At 41.8% G+C, this 21057-nt stretch overlaps 1 protein-coding gene across 1 annotated transcript in view; it reads left to right on the top strand.

The window, feature by feature from the left end:
• Positions 1-930: 930 nt before the first annotated feature.
• TSPAN8 (tetraspanin 8) overlaps positions 931-21057 on the top strand; it is a 47542-nt gene continuing 27415 nt past the window's right edge. Inside the window, exons 1-2 of the mRNA XM_077468642.1 lie at positions 931-1090; positions 16344-16406. Coding sequence (XP_077324768.1) covers positions 1031-1090; positions 16344-16406 — 123 coding nt within the window. The 5' untranslated portion in view covers positions 931-1030. The remainder of the gene's footprint in view (positions 1091-16343; positions 16407-21057) is intronic.

Consider the following 21057-nt stretch of genomic DNA (forward strand, 5'->3'; position numbering starts at 1 on the left):
CAACCATGGTGTCGGGATGATTGAAGTGCTAACACCAGGTATATCTTTATCTGCTGATTGTTAAACTTTCTAAAATACACATATTTCTAATTTTGTGTAGGATCTGGGCCTGCTGTCCCTCCATCTCTCTCTCCCTCTCCCTTGTTCATCTCAGACATTAACCACACCACCTTAGAGCTACGCCCACTATTTCACTGAAACCACGCCCAAGTTTGCCAATTGGGAGGGGTCAAAGAGGAAGGGTGGGGCCTTATGCTTGCTGTAGGCAATTCGTTTTTTTTTCCATTCAGTCAGCAGGCTGAAAAAATAACAAAAAAATAAACATATTCTTCCATCAACACAAACAAGGTGGATGGAGTCTACCCCCCCCCCCCCCCAGCTGGGACATTGTACTCTGATACGGGGGACTCTCCACTGTCACCATACACTGGTCAGTGGCTGTGAAAGTGTTGGGAATAGCTCCCCAACGTTGACAAATGTAGGAAGGGTTTGAGAGGCTTCTATGTAATTCCTCATGTGGCCACTAGTAGGTTCCCTTTTCCCTAGCAGGAGAGGAGTTACACCAATCAACCATAACTTTGTGACCACCCACCTAATATTGAGTGGGTTACCATTTTGCCACCAAAATAGCACCTTTACACTTCAGTTAAAATAAAACCTATAAAGCCAAGGCTGACACAATAAAGTTATAATATAAATAATGCAAAATCTGAACTCATATGATCTATGGCACCATTGTTTCGAAAACTGCAGAGAAAATAATTTTGCATGCACTATGCGTATTATTCCTGCATACAATACTTTGTTTGTCATACGAGGAAAGAGTCAAAACTGATAAGAGTAAAGAGTCATAACTGTTTTATTAGTAAGTAAGTGGATGCAGGCAGCGACAGCACCAAATGGCATTCCTCAAATAACCTGGTTAATATTTAGCCCAGTGCTATATTTGAATGTGCAGCTTTTAATGGCACATTCATTTAGGTAGTGTGATACAGTTTCCCTGAGACACAGCTCGAAAACAAGCTAGAAAATGGCGGGGGTGAATAAGTGCCTCAAGTACTCTATGTTTGCATTCAACTTCTTGTTCTGGGTAAGTTCCAAATTACAGTAATTACTGCTGATAATTATCTTTTCATATACGTTTAATTAATAAAATACAGAGATCGGAAATGCAAGCAATGTTCTGCAAATGCTTAAAGTGGATTTCCAGATTTTCAAACTGCTTGCTCTTGTTTTACTTTTTTTAACTGCATTCCAAAAAGCATTTATTTTAGTTTATAAAAGCATAGGATTTAAAGAATTAAAACATATAACTGTATACATAAGTGTCTTAATTGTTTGGAACAAACGGCATGATTTGTATACCAATTAATAAAGAGAAACATGCAATATACACTATATATATATATATATATATATATATATATATATATATATATATATATATATTATATTGCATGTTTTTCTTCATTAATTGGTAATGTGTACTGTGTACTGGCCATATATATATATATATATATATATATATATATATATATATATATATATATATATGCACATATACACACATTACCAATTAATAAAGAAAAACATGCAATATACACTATATATATATACATATATATATATATATATATATTATATTGCATGTTTTTCTTCATTAATTGGTAATGTGTACTGTGTACTGGTCATTGCTAGTATACTGTATGTTTTATATGATTTTTTTTGAGCACGTTCAGTTTAACCATAGCAGATTATTATTATTACTATTATATAGATTTTATATAGTGCCAACAGTTTGTGCAGCGATTTACAAAATGAGGGTGGACAGTACACTTACAATAGAAGTCAGGAGGGATCAGAGGGCCCTGCTCGTTAGAGCTTACAGATATAAAGGAATTGCATTAACCATAGTATTTTACTTTGCAAAACAGTTTCCAATCAGACAAATACATACAGCTAGAAAATATAGATGAGCCTACAATGTAAAGTAGTGAAGAAGAATAGCTATATTGTGCTTTGCCTCAATGAGTTGATAACTGCAATCACACAAAGGGAGTTATTTATGAAAGGCAAATCCACTTTGCACTGCAAGTGCATTTCAAACTGCACTGAAAGTGCACTTGGAAGTGCAGTCGCTCTAAATCTAAGGGGTAGATTTGAAATGAGTGGAAGCTCTGCTGATTTTATCACCAAATTATGCGCAAGCTAAAATACTGTTTTTTATTTCCCTTGTATGTCCCCCTCGGATCCACAGCGACTTTACTTCCAAGTGTGCTTTCAAGTGCACTTGCAGTGCAAAGTGGATTTGCCTTTAGTAAATAACCCCCAAAGTTAACTAAACTGACCTTCACAAACTTTACAATGAATCTAGTTTCACAATAAATTTCTGTGACTATATCCAGATATAGTCACCTTCAAATTTATGCCTATGGGTATATAGTATCTCACAAAAGTGAGTACACCCCTCACATTTTTGTAAATATTTTATTATATCTTTTCATATGACAACACTAAAGAAATTATACTTTGCTATGTAAAGTAGTGAGTGTACAGCTTACTAGCTTACTATAACATTGTAAATTTGCCGTCCCCTCAAAATAACTCAACACACAGCCATTAATGTCTAAACCCCTAACAACAAAAGTGAGTACACCCCTAAGTGAAAATTTCAAATTGGGCCCATTAGCCATTTTCCCTCCCCAGTGTCATGTGACTTATTAGTGTTACAAGGTCTCAGGTGTGAATGGGGAGCAGGTGTGTTTAAAGCGGACTTCCACCCTAAAGTGGAACTTCCGCTCATCGTAAACCCTCCCCCCCTCCGGTGCCACAATTGCCACCTTTCTGGGGGGAGGGGGGTACAGATACCTGTATAATACAGGGATCTTCACCCACTTCCGGGCATAGATATCCGCAGAATCTGTGGGTATTTACCCCACTTCCTGCGGGGCCCCCGCTGTCTGCTGGGAAACACGGATCCCAGTGACAGTGGGGACCGTTCATTATTGCGTAGTGCGACTCACGCATGCACAGTAGGGAACTGGGAAGTGAAGCTGCAAGGCTTCACTTCCTGATTCCAATACCCAAGATGGCGGTGGCAGCACCTTAGAGCCGACTGAAAGATCGGCTTCAGGTGCCGAACATCGCAGGCGAGCTGGATGGGTAAGTGTCCATATTTTAAAAGTCAGCAGCTGCAGTATTTGTAGCTGCAGACTTAAAAAAAAAAAGGCGGAACTCCCGCTTTAATTTGGTGTTATCGCTCTCACTCTCTCATACTGGTCACCGGAAGTTCAACATGGTACCTCATGCGAAGAACTCTCTATGAATATGAAAAAAATAATTGTTGCTCTAGCAAAAGATGGCCTAGGCTATAAAAAGAGTGCCAGGATCCTGAAACTGAGCTGTAGTATGGTGACCAAGACCATACAGCAGTTTAACAGAACAGGTTCCACTCAGAACAAGCCTCAGCATGGCCAAAGAAGTTGAGTGCACATGATCAGCATCCTATCCAGAGGTTGTCTTTGGGAAATAGACATATGAGTGTTGCCAGCATTGCTGCAGAGGTTGAAGGGGTGCGGTGTCAGCCTGTCAGTGCTCAGACCATACGCCGCACACTGCATCAAATTGGTCTGCATAGCTGTCATCCCAGAAGGAAGCCTCTTCTAAAGATGATGCATAAGAAAGCCCACAAACAGTTTGCTGAAGACAGACTATGGGCATGGATTACTGGAACCATGTCCTGTGGTCTGATGAGACCAAGATAAACTTATTTGGTTCAGATGGTTTCAAGTGTGTGTGACGGCAACCATGTGAGGAGTACAAAGGCGAGTGTGTCTTGCCTACAGTCAAGCATGGTGGTGGGAGTGTCATTGTCTGGGACTGCATGAGTGCTGCTGGGACTAGGGAGCTACAGTTCATTGAGGGAACCATTAATGCCAACATGTACTGTGACATACTGAAGCAGAGCATGATCCCCTCCCTACGGAGACTGGGCTGCAGGGCAGAATTGCAATATGATAACGACCCCAAACACACCTCCAAGACAACCACTGCCTTGCTAAAGAAAGTGAGGGTATAGGTTATGGACTGGCCAAGCATGTCTCCAGACCTAAACTCTATTGAGAATCTGTGGGGCGTCCTCAAACGGAAGGTGGAGGAGCACAAGGTCTCTGACATCAACCAGCTTTGTGATGTCATAATGGAGGAGTGGAAGAGGACTCCAGTGGCAACCTGTGAAGCTCTGGTAAACTTAATGGCCAAGAGGGTTAAGGCATTGCTGGAAAATAATGGTGGCCACACAAAATATTGACACTTTGGCCCCAATTTGGACATTTTCATTTTTGTTGCCAGTGGTTTAGACAATGTGTTGTGTTATTTTGAAGGGACAGCAAATTTACACTGTTATACAAGCTGTACACTCACTACTTTACATTGTAGCAAAGTGGCATTTCTTCAGTTTTTTTTCACATTAAAAAATGTGAGGGGTGTACTCACTTTTTTGAGATACTGTATATGTATACACCAGCCTTTTTCAACCTGGGTGCCGTCATACAGTGGGGCAAAAAAGTATTTAGTGAGCCACAAATTGGGCAAGTTCTCCCACTTATTGCAGATACAGTCTTCCCAGCCTGGTACAGGTCTACAATTTTGTTTCTGGTGTTCTTCGACAACTCTTTTGTCTTCACCATAGTGGAGTTTAGAGTGTGACTGTTTGAGGTTTGGGACAGGTGTCTTTATATACTGATAACAAGTTCAAACAGGTGCCATTAATACAGGTAATGAGTGGAGGACAGAAGATACAGGCGGTCCCCGGGTTACAAACACGATAGGGACTGTAGGTTTGTTCTTAGGTTGAATCTATTTGTAAGTCGGAACAGGTAAATTTTTTAAGTGTAGCTTCAGCCAAAAAAAAACTATTTTAAGCTTTTTGAATAGCACAGGGAAGGGTTAACACCCCTGTAACATTTCTTTTGCTGTCTGTGCCCATGTTCAGAAGATTTCACCTCACTTTCTGTCCCAATGACAATTGGATTTTGAAAAATTTGGGTTGTTGTGGAAAAAAGCCTTGGTGATAAAGCATCCGTGGAGGTATCTTTTTTCCCATAATAACTTTTACAGAAGTGAATTTCATTTCCTATGGGTAGATTTCCTCTCACTTCCTGTTATCTCCCTCCGTTTGTAAGTAGGAGTCGTTTGTAAGTCGAATGTTTGTAACTAGGGGACTGCCTGTACGGGTCTGTGAGAGCCAGAAATCTTGCTTGTTTGTAGGTGACCAAATACTTATTTTCCACCATAATTTGCAATAAATTCTTTAAAAAATCAGTGATTGATGTGATTGTCTGGATTTGTTTCCACCTTTTGTCTCTCATAGTTGAGATATACCTATGATGACAATTACAGACCTCTCTCATCTTTTTAAGTGGGAGAACTTGCACAATTGGTGGCTGACTAAATACCTTTTTACCCCACTGTATTTCTTCAGGGGTGCCTTGGAAAAATGCCCAAAAATGTTATACAAGCCTGAAGCTGGATGAAGCCTGCCTTTTAGTTAGACAAAGCCACAGATTTTCTTTGAGCTTTTAGCTTCCAGCATCCTAACAACCATTGATGCCATCAGTTGATAAGGAGGACTTTGGGTACTTTACAGCATCCTTGTTTGTCCCTCTCCTGTAGGGTGACCACATTTCCAAACTGCCATTCAGGGACACACCCCCCCCCCCCCCCCCCAAAAAAAAAAGATGATTTTTTACATATTTTTTTGCCAATTTTTGGGGCAGGGGCATATGAAATCAGCAGACCTGTGTGCAAGATCAAAAGCGGGCCCTAGGCATTAAGAACAACAACGATATGGCGCACAAAGCGTGTCATGGTGAACAGTGGACATGTCTTAAATTGCACTAAATATTGGCTTAAAGGGGGTGTTGTTTAGGGCGGCAACTAACGATTATTTTTATAATCGATTAGTTGGCCGATTATTGTTTTGATTAATCGGTTAATAACCTTAAAAAAAAAAGTGCGTCAAATTGACGTTTAATAAATAGGGAATGCGGAGTGTATGGTGGTGAGTAGTATGTACAGGAGAGGAGTGCAGAATGTATGGCGGGGGGTAATATGTACAGGAGATAGGAGAGGAGTGCGGAGTGTATGGCGGGGGGGTAATATGTACAGGAGAGGAGTGTGGAGTGTATGGCAGGGGGGTAATATTTACAGGGGAGGAGTGCGGAGTGTATGGCAGGGGGGGTAATATGTACAGGGGAGGAGTGCGGAGTGTATGGCAGGGGGGTAATATGTACATGGGAGGAGTGCGGAGTGTATGGCGGGGGGTAATATGTACATGGGAGGAGTGCGGAGTGTATGGCGGGGGGTAATATGTACAGGGGAAGAGTGCAGAGTGTATGGCGAGGGGTAATATGTACAGGGGAGGAGTGCGGAGCGTATGGCGGGGGGTAATATGTACATGGGAGGAGTGTGGGGTGTATGGCAGGGGGGTAATATGTACATGGGAGAAGTGCGGCGTGTATGGCAGGGGGGTAATATGTACATGGGAGGAGTGCGGAGTGTATGGCAAGGGGTAATATGTACAGGGGAGGAGTGCGGAGTATATGGCAGGGGGGTAATATGTACAGGGGAGGAGTGCGGGGTGTATGGCAGGGGGGTAATATGTACAGGGGAGGAGTGCGGGGTGTATGGCAGGGGGGTAATATGTACAGGGGAGGAGTGCGGAGTATATGGCAGGGGGTAATATGTACAGGGGAGGAGTGCGGGGTGTATGGCAGGGAGGTAATATGTACAGGGGAGGAGTGCGGAGTGTATGGCAGGGGGGTAATATGTACAGGGGAGGAGTGCGGGGTGTATGGCAGGGGGGTAATATGTACAGGGGAGGAGTGCGGGGTGTATGGCAGGGGGGTAATATATACAGGGGAGGAGTGCGGAGTAGTATGGCAGGGGGGTAATATGTACAGGGGAGGAGTGCAGGGTGTATGGCAGGGGGGTAATATATACAGGGGAGGAGTGCGGAGTGTATGGCAGGGGGGTAATATGTACAGGGGAGGAGTGCAGGGTGTATGGCAGGGGGGTAATATATACAGGAGAGGAGTGCGGAGTGTATGGCAGGGGGTAACATGTACAGGGGAGGAGTGCGGAGTGTATGGCAAGGGGGTAATATATACAGGGGAGGAGTGCGGAGTGTATGGCAGGGGGGTAATATGTACAGGGGAGGAGTGCGGCGTGTATGGCAGGGGGGTAATATATACAGGGGAGGAGTGCGGAGTGTATGGCGAGGGTAGTTAGTGGAGAGAGGAGGAAGAGGAGTGCACCTCCTGATAGTCTGTCAAAGTTCCAAGGATACCAGACAGTACAATTATCCCCGTGATAGCAGCCAGTTTGTCTTTGAAGATGGGGAGGGGGCAAGTTTTTAAAGAAGAATACTTGCAGTGATTTGGGGGTATAAGAGCATGCTGTATGTGCTAGGAGGACACACTTTGGGAGGGGAGAGACATTGTGCAGGAAGGGGGGTTGAATAAAAAATCTGCCCCCCCCCCCCCCAGCACAATTTCTCTCCTCTGCTAAAGTGCCCCCTAGCACATCCAGCATTCTCTTATCCCCCAAAATCACTGCAAGTATTCTTTTTTGACAACTTGCCCCCTGTCTCTGTGTCTTCTTCTCCTGCAAGTGCCAAGCATTAATATTCTGTACAAACCTCAGATCAGAACATCCCGTCCTGTTGTGTCCATTCTCCTCCCCCTCCTCCTGTCTGTGAGCCGAGGAAAAGCGGGAGGGGACTTCAGTCCATGTGTTAGTGTGAGGTGGGCAGGAGGGGGGAGGAAGGGAGAGAAGCCGTGCAGTACACAATGTAATCGCAGTGTGTGTGAACAGAAACACCCCACACAAGCTGCAAGCCAGCCACTGGAGCCAAGTGCGGAGGTAAAAGAACCAGCAGTGACTCCCAGCAGCACTAGCGCGGACGAGGAGGATGTAAAATCCTCCTCCGCATTCAACGCTGGGCTGTGACGTCACTGATTGCCAGACGCAAGGCGGCTATAGCAACCAGTGATCAGGAGGAGGTGGAGGCGGAGCTAGAGCCAGCGCTATGGCAGCTCGGTCCGCCCCTGTTCCCAGATTGTCAGTTTCATTCCGGGACACTTTATTGTCCCGGAATGAAGGTGCCCGGGACTGGGGACAGAGATATAAATTACGGGATAATCCCGGGCAATCCGGGACACGTGGGCACCCTACTCTCCTGCCCCTCTCCATCAGTACTGGGGTCACATTAGCTGAGTGATGGACAGGAACTCAGGGAGAAGAGAAACACTGGAAAACTAGTCAGTACCAGTGCGAAAAGGTGTATTTGCTTTTCTATGTGTGTGGATGTTGCTGCAGTATGTAAAACGATTGATTTCGTTTTTTACATTTTAGAATGGAGTGCCTTGAGATTATGTAGAATTTTAAAGGGTGCCTTGACTGAAAAACAGGTTGAGAAACATTGATATACACCTCTCAGAGGTTATAATTTGCATTTTTTACAATAATAGCACCCATTGTAAATTATCCTGAATTTTAACAGTTTTTGCAACAAGCCAGTTACACTTAAGCCAGCCATACATGGATCAAAATCTTACTGGTTCAGCAGGGACCAGCCTAATTTTGATCCATGCGTGGGCGGGCTGGTTGTACACAAGTCAATCTTTCGACTTGAATACAACCAGCCTGTTGGAAAATTTTCTCTTGATCAGCACCACTAGCTATATATTTAAGTTGCAAATGGCTCATTTTACAAATTATTACTTACAGATAATATGAAAGTGCATTAAATAGTTTCTTGGGTGAGGCTGTTTTACTTTGTTAATGCATACCTTTTTGTGCATTATTTTTATGTGTTATGCAAAGAGAAACAATTGGGAAATGGATTTTCTGGAGTGCAATTCCATTTAAAATGCACCAAATGGTAAAAATGATACATTTCTGTTTGATAGATTTTCATTTCAATGGTCAGGAAGGGACAACTGTGAATGGACCCTATGACAAATACATAAGCTAGCTAACACAGGAACATGATTCGTTGAAAATTATATGGATTCTTTAGAAGAGCCTAAATTAAAGATAACTTAAAGGTGTTTTAAAGGCTCATGTTTTTTCACCTTAATGCATCCTATGCAATAAAGTGAAAAAACACCTTGCAGTCACCCCCCCCCCGTTTTACTTACCTGAGCCCCTGAATTTCCATCAGTTCATCCCCACCGTCCCTCTCTCCATAGGTTCCCAGCTCTTGATTGGATAGATTGATAACAGTGCAGTCATTGGCTCCCTCTGCTGTCAATCAAATCCAATGACGTGGGCCTCAGGGGATGGTGCTGAGTCCTGCATTCGGTCTCTATGGACGCCGAGCGCTGGACTCGTAGACTTCATACATGGCCACACAAAACATATAAAATACACCGCCCGTAAGGTGGTTTCCAGCAACCTGTGATTGTGCCTGCCTTTATTTGGAGCCGAGCTATGATTTATTCCATGCGCCCCTTGATCCTCTATCATGGGGGATCACGGTGATTTGGTAAGAGTTTATTCCTGCTGGTTTGGTGGTGGACCCAACATGGTTTCCTGGTTATAGAATTCTGAAGACGTCTTTCACACATTATATGGACTTTCCTTTCATAGTGCACTGGTGTTATTTTAATGTTCACAACCTTTTAAATTCAACTAGTTTATTGTGCACATTTATGGATTGTATGTGTTTTTTATTATTGATTCATAATTTGTGGACACATATTTTTTAAATCTCAATAATTTTTTAGATTCATCACTTTTGGTCATGATATGTACCTGACCCCTTTTTTCGACACTAATTGATTAATAGGTGTTATAGTATTTTTGATTTTACACATTTAGAGTCACATAGCTAGCGTGATTCAAATTTTTTCCAACTTTGTCTCTGTATTTATGTTATACGTAAGAAACGCATCTCTGATTGAATGGTATTTGGAATGGGAATTCATTTTTCCAGTTGTTTATGTTTATTCTTTTTTTTCGGGAGCACACCCGCAAGGTAACCCCCTCCGGAGAGCTCTTCTCCAAGGGAGTTGTCTGATGTGGACAGGAGACCACAAGAACCGCCGAGGGACCCCAGAAATTAATGTTTAGGGCCACTCTGTGCAAAACGAGCTGCACAGTGGAGGTAAGTATGATACATTTGTTATTTAAAAAAACAAAAAACAATCCTTTAGTATCACTTTAATGGACCATATTCTGAGTTTGCCATTCCTTGTAGATGTGTGTGGGAGTATTTAAGTAGTGGTGCTTATCTTGAGATAAGTGTGTAACATAGAAATGGAACTTAATTGCAAAAACAAACAATAGGCATGGACCTACCTCTTAATTACACAGTCCAGAGCTAAGAGATTATTGAACTCAGTAGACTTTGCTCTTTAAAAAAAAAGGAAGTTTGGTTATATGAAAACTATAATATGTGAATTTGACTTCTCTGTCCTTTTTACAACAAAAAGGAAAAGGTCTTGTGTCACCAGTGACACACCTCCATCCCTAATAATAGCAAATATATACAAGAAGTCGCCCTGGGACTTTAAATGAGGTTAGCACAGTTTAGCCACTAAGTAACAAGAGTAAATGCAGTAAAAATATTTATTCAATTTATTCAAAGATAGTATACATACATGACTGATGTAAACAATTGCTGAGCCAACAAGATTGCAGATGACAAAATTAACATCAATGCATGAATGTCATACAGTATGCATAGGCATCAAAAAATCAAACGTGTTTCTGCGAGACTGTAGCTTGCTTCCTCAGGGGTAGATGCATGTTTGATGTATCTAAAAAAAGCAGAAAAATATATATGTGACAGTGATGAATGTTTGAGGTGACTGGTAAGAGGGGCCAGGGGTAAAAAAATAAATAAAAATTCACTAATCGATGCAGCCAGAGTACCAATGGCTGGAGTCCCCCAGGGACGGCAGCAACTGATGCATGGCATGGGAGCTGAGGGAGAGAGGCCGACCACAACCCCAACCAGGGGACAATCGGGCAGCAGACATGGCATGAGTGGAAGTAAATGTCCCTAGATGTCTCAGTATATGAATAGGTGAATATGAGCTGTAACACAAATACACATGTCAATGAATGTCCAGGAGTGGCAGAGTAGATTTAGAGATATAGTACTGTTGTACATGTGAAAACATACACACTTACATAATTGTATGTATCAAAAGCAGCTAGATTGGCAACATAGACTGGGATTGTATGCTTGTATGCATAAAAACATAAAGACTGAACTGACCCAATGATGGAAGAAACCACTGGTAAGTGTGCAAAGTATCAAACAATATCTAGGGATACCAATTTCTAGAAAAAGAAAAAAAAGCTTTGAAGAAAAACCACAAGATCAGTGCTGGATATCAATTATTTATAAAAAAAAAAATTACGCGTTTTTCATTAACACTTTTTTCTTTTTCCAAGGATTGGTATCCCTAGATATTGTATGATATTTTGCACACTTACCCTTGGTCTCTATGTCCATTCCATCATTCGATCAGGTCAGTCTTTATATGCTCCTGGCTCCCCCCTCCCACTGTGTACCCCCATAGCAAGCTGCTTGCACTGGGTGCACTTGCGCATTCTCGCTCCCGAGCTTTCTCTGTGTGTCCAAAAGACAGAGTGTGGCTTGGTCCTGCCCCTGCTCCCTCCTCACTGGCTGTGATTGACAGCAGCAGGAGCCAAAGGCTCCTACTGCTGTGTCTGTGCCAATGAGGGGGGAGAGAGCCAAGAGAGCTACTGCACTCGTGCACTCAAGAGCAGGTTCAGGTAAGTATGGGGGGGGGGGGCTACTTGCATACATTTTTTTTTTATCTTAATGCATTCTATGCATTAGGGTAAAAACGTTCTTCCTATACAACCACTTTGTAGCAGAGCTTAAGTTTTCCCGAGCGCCACAAACTGAAAATGTCATTTAATTCATTTTTAAGCAAACTCACTCATCCATCCATGTCTCCATTCTTTATTTTGTTGAGAGATCACTTTGAAAAACACTCCCCTAGCATTTCTGTAACCATCTTAAGTAAGGGCAGAAGACTCATGTAGCATTTACTTACTGGAATCCATCTGCCCTTAGCTCAGGCATTCAAGCAGGAGGGTGTGCTTAGATGAGAAATCCCCACCTCCCCTCCACCAGATAAAATAAAAACTGCCATGAAGACTCCTGGTATATATCACTTCATTTTGAACTAGGCCAGACACCAGGAAGCAACTGAAGAAATGTAAAAAAAAAAGTTAAACAACTTAAGGACTGGAAGGGTTTTCCCCCTTAATGACCAGGCCATTTTTTGCGATACGGCCCTGCATAATTTTAACTGACAATTGCTCGGTAGTACGACATTGTACTTAAACAAAATCAGTGTCCTTTTTTTCCCCACAAATAGAGCTTTCTTTTGGTGGTATTTGATCACCTCTGCGTTTTTTCATTTTTGAGTTATTAACAAACAACAAGCGACAATTTTGAAAAAAAAAATTTTTGTTTAACTTTTTGTATACATATCCAAGCCAAAAATATAAAAAAACAAAATTTCTTCATCAGTTTAGGCCGATATATATTCTTCTACATATTTTTGGTAAAAAAAAAAAAAAAATCGCAATAGGCATATATTGAGTCTACAAACTATGGAATAGATTTAGGGACTTTTATGTTTTTTTATTGTTTTTTACTAGTAATGTCAGCGATCTACGATTTTTAGCGGGACTGCGACACTGCGGCGGACAAATCTGATGGCAAATTACCCTTTTTGGGGATCAATGACATTATTACATTGATCAGTGTTATAAAAATGCAATGATCAATGTAAAAATGACACTGGCAGGGAAGGGGTTAACACTAGGTGGTGATCAAGGGGTTAATTGTGTTCCCTAGGTGTGCTCTAACTGTAGGGGGGGGGGGTGGACTGCCAGGGACATGATATAGATCACTGTTCCCAATTACTGGGAACAGTAGACCTCTGTCATGTCCCCTGTCAGAACTGGGATCTGCCTTGTTTACTCTGGAAGATCCCCATTCTGCCTCTGTACTAGGTGATCGCGGGTCACCGGCGGACATCGAGTCCGCCCTACCCGTGGGCACGTTCCCACAGCGTGCAGCGGGTGGGATCGCATGTGCCCATCCGCAACTATGCCTGGGTGAGCCACCGTACAGCTATGCCAATTTGCTCAGGAGAGCCAACCTGCCGCTATATAATGATGGCGGCTGGTGGACAAGTAGTTAATATACCTTCTTATCTATTTGGTAATGTTAGTAGCATAAGGATTAAAAATAGTTAATGTTGATTGAGTGAGTTTAGTTCTGCTTTAAGGCCATCAAATAAGTTCACATACTGTAAAATACAGCTTATATAAAACTGAATAAACCAAATACAATGAGATTTAAGGGGTTATTGATTATAAATTAAATCTAAATCATTTCTTCTACTCACATGTATTTATTATGTTTATTTTCAATTGACATGCTTCATTTATAGTCCCACTTGCCCCCCCCCCCCTCCCTTTTTTTATTTTTTTACACATACAATGCACTTAGCAATTATATCTGAGAGATCTGAGAGATACATAATATAGACATTAATCATTATAGGAGCGGATCAGAAGCGCACATTGTTCCAGCCATATTTATCATAAGCTTTTAGGAAATAACTTAAAGTATATCTAAAGCCAAAAGTATCTTATGGACGAATAGAGCAGGGCTCAGGAGAGAGTACTTACCGGTGCCCCCAAAGCAAGCGACTTGTGGCAGCACTGGTCATGGGGGCAGAGCCAGGAGCACAGAGCAGGTATGTATGACATGTTTGTTTTTTTTTGCTTTTTTAAAGTCGAACCTTTAATAACACTTGACCATTCCCTAGTAAATTGAACAGTCTATTTGACTTCAAATAAAACAACCCCTACTTTGAAATGGAGTGTCCAATGTATAGCTATGAGGGTTGCAAACTTTTAGCCATGTAGTTTGTGCTGCTATTATAAGTCATCATCAAAAATGTCATATTTTAAAAAGTTGGATCTAAGTTAGATCTACTAATTCTATGGTAAAAAATCAGAACACATGTAACCACCATTACTTAGATAAGACGCAGAAAAGGTTCTCTGCCTCTACTCAACTATGACCTCAATTGTGATAAATCTCTCGGGACAGTTTACTGTGTTTAATATCTCTTTCAAAAATATAGACCTTCCAAGAGTTCCTGTTTAGCAAAAGCAATAAACATGTAATACATAAAAAGTGCTATTTAAAGGCCTTTACAACTTAAATGTGGTTTTGTTGGTTGGGTGTCTTAGGGCTAGGCTCACAAACTTGTTTTAGAGCTCCTCAAACATGATTTTTCACACAAGTATTTATAACCATACATCAGCGAGGCTTATCCTGTGTATCATAGTAGTATGAGTGCATTACACGTTGGGATAAGGTATCGTAAGCAGGTATATTTGGTAACAATATTCATAGTGCCTTTAAAAATATATAAGATATTCTGTCTTTTTCAATAATAATTATGTTTACAATGAAGGTAATTGAAAACTAGAATGCAAACCTTGGTGTCATTTATGCCTTCAGAAATTTATGAGCCTTGGTAACCATGCAACCAAATAAGCATAATCAAACACATTCCTATGTGTAAAGTACATACAAATATTTTCTAAAGCAATAAAATAGATTTAGACAGCAGATTAAAAGGGGATAAAATGTACATACCATATCTGTTGTAGAAATGGATTGCAGCTTTCATTGCAAACATGACAATATCAAACAGTGAAATAACAAAACCAGCTTTAGCTGCAATATTCACCATCAATCCAGAGCTTCTCCCTGTAATACTTTTTTATGCTTCTGGATGTCCTCTGTCTGATGGTCGGCATTATTCAATACAATTCATCAGAAGCCAGGTTGTCTTGGACCCTCCCCCTAGCATGTATTGGAGAGTAAAAGGAGAAGCAGCACAGTTGGTGGTGTCAGCGGGGGGTATCTGTAATTTAAAAAAAAAACGTTTAGATGGACAACTTAGCAAACACAACATTCATGGATATGAGAAATAGTAGTGGCATAACATACACACACACACAATGAACTGGGTGCATTGGTGTCTTTACTCAAACCTCACCAACTATGGAAATAAATGTAAGTATGAAGGGAGCATTAGAATAAGTGACCCTTGACCAACATCATGTAGGTCTGTGATCTGTGCTAGTTAGGTGAGCCCCTACAGGGTTAGACTGACAGAGTTGGAGATGAGGACCCAAGCTAAGGGGAACCACAAGGGAGAATGCAGAAGGAATTAAGCTATCCCTGAACTTCATTAGCTGGTCTTTAGATTGGAGTGAGAAAGCAGTCAGGGCCTAGACTTAAAAGTATATCCCAAGGGAGGACCCTCAGTTGAGGAACACATCTGTCTGGGAAAGTGGCTGGTGTTTAAAAAGTTGTATTGCTAGAACTATTGTGATATGCTCTGTAAGGAGTAATGGGACTTCTGGCAAAGCATATTGGAGTACTGGGTAAAGTGATAGTGACACAATTTGGCAGGTATGATGTACGTATCCTATCTGATGAAGAAGCAGGGCTAGGTCCAGCCCTGGGCCAGCTTGGCAGGAACCGCTGTCCAATCCAGGTCATTTACAAATATGCTTTTTCAGCACCTGAACTAACAGTCTCCTTGTACTGCTTTTCTTTTCACACTCCAGCCCTGCTGTACAGACACTGCAAAAGGCTGATACCAGGTCAAACGCACTGCTTGCATTTAAAAAATAATTTTAACTGTATAATGATTACAGAGCCATAGCTTCCAACTGTCCCTGATTTTGGGGAACTGTTCCTGATTTGGAGCAATGTCCCTCTGTCCCTCATTCCTCCTCATTTGTCCCTCATTTTGATCTGATCTGTATAGTTGTATATAAAATGCACTTTTTATCTATCTCCGTTAAGGGTGTGTGGCAGGGGGCGTGTCCTATGCCTACATATGTTTGTTAGTAGGTGTCCCTCATTCCCATCTCAAAATGTTGGGAGGTATGCAGAGCTGCATTCATGTGTGTCTTGTATATTTGGCTAGAGCTGATCTTTAACTGCTTACTTAAATTGCATGTCCAGCCAAAACATTTTTCCTAGTTTTTACAAAGAGTTAAAGTTTTTAAAGAGTCAAAGTTCCAAGTCAGTCTGTGTTTGAACATGTGCTACACCCACTAAAACCATGTACTAAAAAGCTTCTTGCAGTATTTTGGGCCTGCATTTTAATTAATACATTAAAACTGAATTGATGGCATGTAGTAGGTTTTGCAGTATTTTAGTAATACTTTCTGTTACTTTGCAGTTATGCGGCTGTGTGATTTTGGGCGTGTCCATTTATGTTCGTGTTAGTAAAGATGCTCAACAGGTAAGTCTTATCCCTTCCTACAGAGGTCTACTGTATAGTAGATTTATTGTTTGTAGTTATACAATTGATAGTGTTGAAAAAGTGAATAGGCAATTTAACTATGCTAAATCAAACTAATTCATGAATTAGAAATATGTAAACGCTCATATTTGTAGTGTATATACAAATAATTTTTTAAGGCAAAAGGTGGGCATCAAAAGGATATATATAATTAGTTGATTGCCATATAAAGCATACTTGAAGTGTATTTCTATTTTTGCAGTCAAATTTGAGAAAACGCCACTTCTGTTCTCTGTGTGTTCCTATTCATACATCATACATGAAAAAGACTGCAAGTATTTCTCAAAAAGTTCAGTGTGATTTGTCCCAATAGAAAAGCTTAAGGACAGGATTATGGCAAATGCAGCTCCCCAGGCCTCTCATTAAACAAAAGAACTAACAAAGGATTTTTCAGTACTGGAGTGTAAAGAAAAGAGCATCTGTAAAGTGGACATGCCTAATGCCTTTAGTAAATCAACACCGCAGTATGCAATATACCATTTAAAATCATTACATGCATTTATATGCATTTAGAAATGTCATATAAACCAATATAATGTATTTAATTCCTGTGTGAGTGAGAACTAAGTGTTACAGAGGTTATCGTCACTGTATTATCAGTTTATAGCCAATAAACACATTACAATCCTGCCCATCCCACACTGTCATATTTATGTGATAGTTCATAATGAAAATGTTCATATGTGAAAGAAGGACTATGGTTCCAAATTTTTGAAATATCTTGCAATTCAAAATGCAAATGCCCAATACAGCCTATTGATTTATGACATGTAACTGAGCACTAAAGCAACAGATAGTAGCACATAAAACATCTCTGAAATGTGTATGTAGGCAAATCAATATGCTGAGGTCTAGAATCAGAAAGGGCCTGGCACAGCGTTTGACACCAATACTTTCATCACTTGATAAAAAAGTGTAATTTTACTTAAGTAATGGTTTAGAGTGGAGTTTAGTGTTGGGGTCAAGGGTTAGGTGTTAAAGTTTAGATTGGGAGCTGAGTTTAGGATTGGGTTTTAAGTTACACAAATGATAAAATTAGCTTCCCTAGCATTTCTCTAATTTAGCTTTACTTTTGCTAAAAATCCTTTTTTCAATCCTCAGCAATGATTTTCTAAAAGTGGCAAAAAAATTCAAACATGTATTCATTGTCTAGCAGTAGTTAATCATATTCAACTGCCCTTGTTCTGTAATGTTGAAGACGGGTAAAGGAGAATAGCAGTGATTCTAAATGGAGTTAAGGAAAGGAGTCTACAGCTCAGCATCACAGGACAGAGTACACAGCCCCAGCATTACAGAACAGAGTATATAGCTCAGCCTCACAGATCAGGGGATACAGCTCAGCCTCACAGATCAGGGGATACAGCTCAGCCTCACAGATCAGGGGATACAGCTCAGCCTCACAGATCAGGGGATACAGCTCAGCCTCACAGATCAGGGGATACAGCTCAGCCTCACAGATCAGGGGATACAGCTCAGCCTGGGGACACCTGGCTGCTAGGTTGCCTGAGGCCTATCCAGGAGCAGGAGAAGCAGCACAGGGTTGGGCCTGCAAGATTGGAGTCCAATCCAGTTGTGGAGGTTCAGCTGAACAGGGAACCAGTTGTGGTCAGAGGTAAAGGCAAAGTAGTCACCACTAAGGGACCGTCCACCTTATTACTGGAGACTACTGTGAAAAAGCTTGAGCAAGTACCAGAGCAGTCTTCGCACCAGCTGGGGATGGTGAAGAAATGGGAAAGCTTTAGCGAGTGCCAAGCCAGGGACTCAGCGGGTTAGCGGGGGTGACACTTGAGGAGTATACAGCGGGTTAGCTGTGGAAGAGCTCAGGAGATCCGGTGATGACTGGGATCTGGAAGTCTAGTGAGAGACTGGGAGCTCAGTGAGTGAAGACCTATAGTGGGATACTGTGAGATACAGTGCATGTCAGGTGTCAGTCAGAGGCAAATACACAGCTCCCGAATAATCCTCTTTACACACTCCACATGTAAATGAAAAAAGCACAGCCTTCGATAGTGTAAAACCTTCACACACTTTAATCTTATAAAATTACACTGCATTACACTCACATGTGGAATATCAAAGGCACACCATAAATAAATGCCCAGCACTCCAAAACCAAAAGTAGCTGGATAAAGGATGGCCACGGCATACCCAGTGCTTAAGAGATAGCAAGATATCAGCTGTATGCCTCACTCCTCCTCATCCCAGCCCTAGTTGGTAGCCACTCAGTGTATACTGGTCAGCGTTCCGTGTCTACCTCAATGATCGCTCTGTAGCCATGCCCCCGACATGTTCTGTCATAGAATTCACTTCATCCCTGTGAAAAGAGGCTTTAAGCGTCTATAGCCAAATACGGCAGTGCGAGGCATAAACAGCTGGTGAGTGTGTGCACTGAGTGTGTGATTGAAGTCACAGTCATGGCGGTGTGGTGGAGGAGTGTTCCTGGAAGTTTTTATGAATTATAATTATAAGTGATTCACTGGTCACCATCTAATGCACAAGAATGCCTGCAAACAGTTTGCTGAAGAAAAGCAGACTAAACACATGGATTACTGGAACCATGTCCTGTGGTCTGATGAGACCAAGATAAAATTATTTGGTTCAGATGGAGTCAAGCGTGTGTAGCAGCAACCAGGTGAGGAGTACAAAGACAAGTGTGTCTTGCTTAAAGTCAAGCATGGTGGTGGAAGTGTCATGGTATGGGGCTGCATGAGTGCTGCCATCACTAGGGAGCTACAGTTCATTGAGGGAACCATGAATGCCAACATGTACTGTGACATACTGAAGCAGAGCAGGATCCCCTCCCTTCAGAGACTAGGCTGCAGGGCAGTATTCCAACATGATAACGACCCCAAACACACCTCCAAGATGACCACAGCATTGCTAAAGAAGCTGAGGGTAAAGTTGATGACTGGCCAAGCATGTCTCCAGGCCTAAACCCTATTGAGCTTCAAATGGAAGGTGGATGAGCGCCATGAGGTCTCTAACATCCACCAGCTCCGTGACATTGGGGGATGTCTAGCTCAGTGGTAGATGCCTTTTCAGTAAGATCACAGCGAACAGGAACTTTAGTTTATGGGCATGGTAGTCCTCTTTTATTAAAAGGAACAAAATAAAGGAAAGTTCATACATGCATTTGTATGCCCACACAGGGGTTCTTCTCCCAAAAACAATAACAAATGAAAAATGCCAAGCCACCTGGCTCTCTTCATCAGTACTGCCACTTAGGCTTTATGCTTCAGCCCTCTTGGCCATATAACAGGGTTCCCGTACAACTGCTGCACTTCTTTTCAGCTTCCTTGCTGCTCAGGTCTTCCACTTCAGGCTCTCATCTGTCTCCTTGGACGCACCCAGCGTCTATCTAGAAAGCAGCCCCTCACTGCTCTGATCCTCAGACTTGGGTTTCTGGCTTTCACTCGTGCACACATGCACTCTCTGGACTCCTGGAGACCTCCTGTCTCTCTGGGTGGAGCCCAGAACCCTAATCCTAACTCTGCTATAAGCCCAGGACCCACCTGCTTAATCAACCAGCCAGACTCCTGGCTGTTCCAAAAACCCGGTCCCAGGATTGGAGATTCCATCCCACCCATAACGCTATGGAATCTCTGGGCTCCAGGTCCCCAAATGGATTTTACAAACTTTGGAGGAAACTGATAAAACAGATTCCTCCACATTAAATACCCCTGGAGCCTCTCAAACTGCCTATTTGAGAACCCTGGGCGACAATTAATACGACAGGGAACTGTACTGTCACTGTATATATATATATATATATATATATAACTCACTTGGTAGAGTGTTGCATGACAAAATCATTGTCAGTCAAAATATCACAGCACTAAAACTGAAAAATGGCCTGGTAATGAAGGGGTACTCAAGTGGTTAAGCTTTTAACATCACTGGGAGAGGGGTATCCCATATCATTATGTGATCTGATAACTTGCTGACAGAACCCCTCCTTCCATAACTGTTGTAAACATATGAAAGGTTCTAAAGAACCCATTTCTTGTTTATAGAATGGACTGGTTCGCAAAAAAAATAGCCTGCCCAGAATACCTACTTGCTTTGGAATAACTTGATTTCCTGAAAAACAATCTGTGCATCGCTGATAATATATTTTTACTGCAGCTGTACCTACAGATGTATTATGTTAGTGATTAATTATTTTAGCAAATGTATTAATGGTTAACTAATATGACTGGCAATATGATAAGAAAAATATTTGTTTCCAAAGAAGAACCAGCCACACCTAAATGTCTTTAACCACTTGCTTACTGGACACTTAAACCCCCCTCCTGCCCAGAATTGTTAAAAAATTCTGCGGGTAATTTTTCTCCTTCTTTGATGTACGCTGATGAGGCTGCACTGATGGGCATCAATAGGCTGCACTGATGGGCAGCACTGATGGGAATCGATGGGCTGCATTGATGGGCACTGATAAGGCAGCACTGGTGGGCACTGATAGGTGGCACTGGTGGGCGGCACTGGTGTGTACTGAGAGGTGACACCGAGAGGTGGCATTGATAGGTACTGGTGAGCACTAAGAAGTTACACTGATATGTGGCACTGATAGCTGGCAGTGATGGTCACCGAT

This window comes from Lithobates pipiens, unplaced genomic scaffold (genome assembly GCF_037356315.1).
Source record: "Lithobates pipiens isolate NorthernLeopardFrog02 unplaced genomic scaffold, aLitPip1_a1.2 Scaffold_8, whole genome shotgun sequence".
Taxonomy (NCBI): domain Eukaryota; kingdom Metazoa; phylum Chordata; class Amphibia; order Anura; family Ranidae; genus Lithobates; species Lithobates pipiens.